At 31.7% G+C, this 2,677-nt stretch overlaps 1 protein-coding gene across 1 annotated transcript; it reads left to right on the top strand.

The window, feature by feature from the left end:
- Nucleotides 1-1,599: 1,599 nt before the first annotated feature.
- LOC123922840 lies at nt 1,600-2,175 on the top strand. Its single transcript, XM_045975519.1, has one exon. It carries the CDS (start codon nt 1,600-1,602, stop codon nt 2,173-2,175), a length of 576 nt encoding a protein of 191 aa, XP_045831475.1.
- The last annotated feature ends 502 nt before the right edge of the window (nt 2,176-2,677 follow it).

Below are 2,677 nucleotides of genomic sequence, written 5' to 3' on the forward strand. Positions count from 1 at the left end.
TAATTAGAAAAAACCTTAATATTTTTAATTTCTGAATTTAATAGCACGATTCCTATTAATGCATCTATTAATGTCAGTTCCATAAAATTTCTTACTGTATACCTCAGAAATCTACCATAAAATCTACTGAGGCCAATTCTGATAAACTTCTTAAACCTCTTACTGTATACCTCAGAAATCCACTATTAAACTTCTTACTGTATACCTCAGAAATCCACCATAAGAAATTCACTGATTTTATTTTTATTTTGTTGTGGGTAGGGGTGTACAACACCAATTTCTATTTTTATTTTGTTGTGGGTAGGGGTGTGGGCCAAATTGGGCTGAAATTTTTTTTATAAAAATAACTCAACTATTGTATTTTCTTGAAAAACTGTAATTTTTTTTTTCACTATAAAAAATAATTACCCATTTTCGATATATTCCAACTAATTTACAGGTTGGATAGCGTGTTACCCAAATGATTTATTTATTTTTAATATCAAATGACTAAACGATGAATCTTCATATTTATTTATAAAATTATTTAATCTTTTATTTGATTTTTAAAATAGTGTGATGAATCGGGAGTGGATTGTCTCCCGTGAGCAGTCCCTCCGGTGGGATCTAGACCATATCCAATAAGAAAATTAAAAAATTAAAAAATATAAATAGAAGAGAGAGGAGGATTTAATGGTTGTGATTGAAACTGGAGAAAATTTAGTGGATTGTACACCAGAGAGAATCCTTTCCCGTGATGAATCATCATATTTTTTTATAAAAATTATTTAATATATTTATTTACTTAAAAAATATTATAACTTACTTTGACTATTTTTTTTTTCACAATAAACCTTTAAAAAATGGTTTTCATCACCAATTTAATCTGGTTCCGGGGTTAGTTCTGACATCAAGTGATTAGTATTTTAATAAAAAAAATATTTTAAAAAACCATACACTAATGGGCTAGTGGGTTTTTTGGGTTGAGTTTTACCCGGAACCCAATTTTTTTTAGAAATTTTTTTTTCCACCCCAACAATCTTCTATCTACCCCAACATTTTTTCTAATATTCCCATTATACACTTATCAAATTTAAATATATTTTATTATTTTTTCACTTTGTTAGTTTGTAACTTTTTTGGTAGACTGTTTGCACCCATCACCCAGTGTTCCGGTACGTTTTTTTTCTCTTCAGGTTTGTCGAATTTACCGGAACTCTTTTTCAAAGTGTTCCGATTTGTTAAATTTCCAGTTTATTACCGAAACACTTTTCAAAATCGTTCCGATATTACAATTTTCCAGAAACGGTTGTGTCTATACCGGAACACTTATAAAAGTGTTCCGGTACACAAAAGGTGTTCCGGTATACAACAAAGCGTTCCGGTATACATAAACGTGTTTTGTTGTATACCGGAACACTTTTCAAAGTATTCCGGTATACAAAAAAGTGTTCGGGTATACAACAAAGTGTTCCGGTATACAAAAAGTGTTCCGGTAATTACATGCGTGTTCCGGTGTGTTGAACAAGTTGTAAAAAGTGTTCCGGTACATTAAAAGTGTTCCGGTATAGCATAGCAGTTTTATTAATTTTATTTTTCTTTATTTTTTTTTAAACAGATATGGCTCAAATCGGCAATACAAGTCAAATATTAGTAGATACTACAGATGTTTTTACAACTGATCAAAAATTTGCTACACCGGATGCTGTTCTCACATGGGCTCGAGATGTTGGAGATGCCAACAAAGTCAGTATTATCATTACTCGGTCAGATAAAAAGAACGGAATAAGAGGTAGAAATGACAAGTTGGTTTTAGGTTGTGATAAAGGTGGAAAGTATGACTCTTCACAAAGTTTCACGACAACTGCATCGAAAAAATGTAACTGTCCATTTAAAATTAGAGCTGCACCTTCAACAGATGGTTCAGGATGGAAAGTTCAGGTTATTCATGGAGTTCACAACCACGGGCTACCTGACCAATATCATGGTCATCCTCGCAAGGCACGTTTAACCGCTGATGAAAACAAACGTGTTCAAGATTTGACAAAGCGTAAAGTGGCACCAAGACACATTGTTTTAGATTTGAAAGATCAAAATCCAGAGTCTGTTGTTGATGCCACACTTGTATATAGGAAAAGACACGTGATGCAAATACAGGAAAGAGGCTCCAGAACAGAGCTGCAACACTTGCTGTAGTTGTTAGATGATGCAAAATATGTCAGTTGGAATAGAAGAAAAGATGATGGCTCCGATGTTTTGAGTGATATTTTTTGGGCGCATCCATATTCAATCAAGTTGTTGAACTTGTTTCTGTTGGAGTAAGCCCTAAAAGCCAATCTATTTTGATAGAATCGTCTTTTGTATAATGACTTTGATTTATATATTTAATATATATATATATATATATATATATATATATATATATATATATATATATAATAAGGCATTTCTTTATTATGTTTGTTTCAAACTAATAAAGTCCCTAGAATAGCTAGTCTAATAAATGGAACATTAAGTGTGACTTAATAGTGAGACTCCATTAAACATAAGGACACTATTCTTAAAGTATCCATAGTCAAGTTTTACTGTGATGTGGGATAACAGTAAAACATAGAGACTATTATGTGAGTAGACTGATGACTTCATCTCACGAGTCATGGATATGAGATATCAAGTCTTCACATAGATATAAATATTA

The sequence above is a fragment of the Trifolium pratense genome, linkage group LG4 (assembly GCF_020283565.1).
Source record: "Trifolium pratense cultivar HEN17-A07 linkage group LG4, ARS_RC_1.1, whole genome shotgun sequence".
Taxonomy (NCBI): domain Eukaryota; kingdom Viridiplantae; phylum Streptophyta; class Magnoliopsida; order Fabales; family Fabaceae; genus Trifolium; species Trifolium pratense.

Coding starts and splice junctions, on each gene's coding strand:
- LOC123922840 (XM_045975519.1), top strand. CDS start 1,600: ATGGCTCAAATCGGCAATACAAGTCAAATATTAGTAGATACTACAGAT.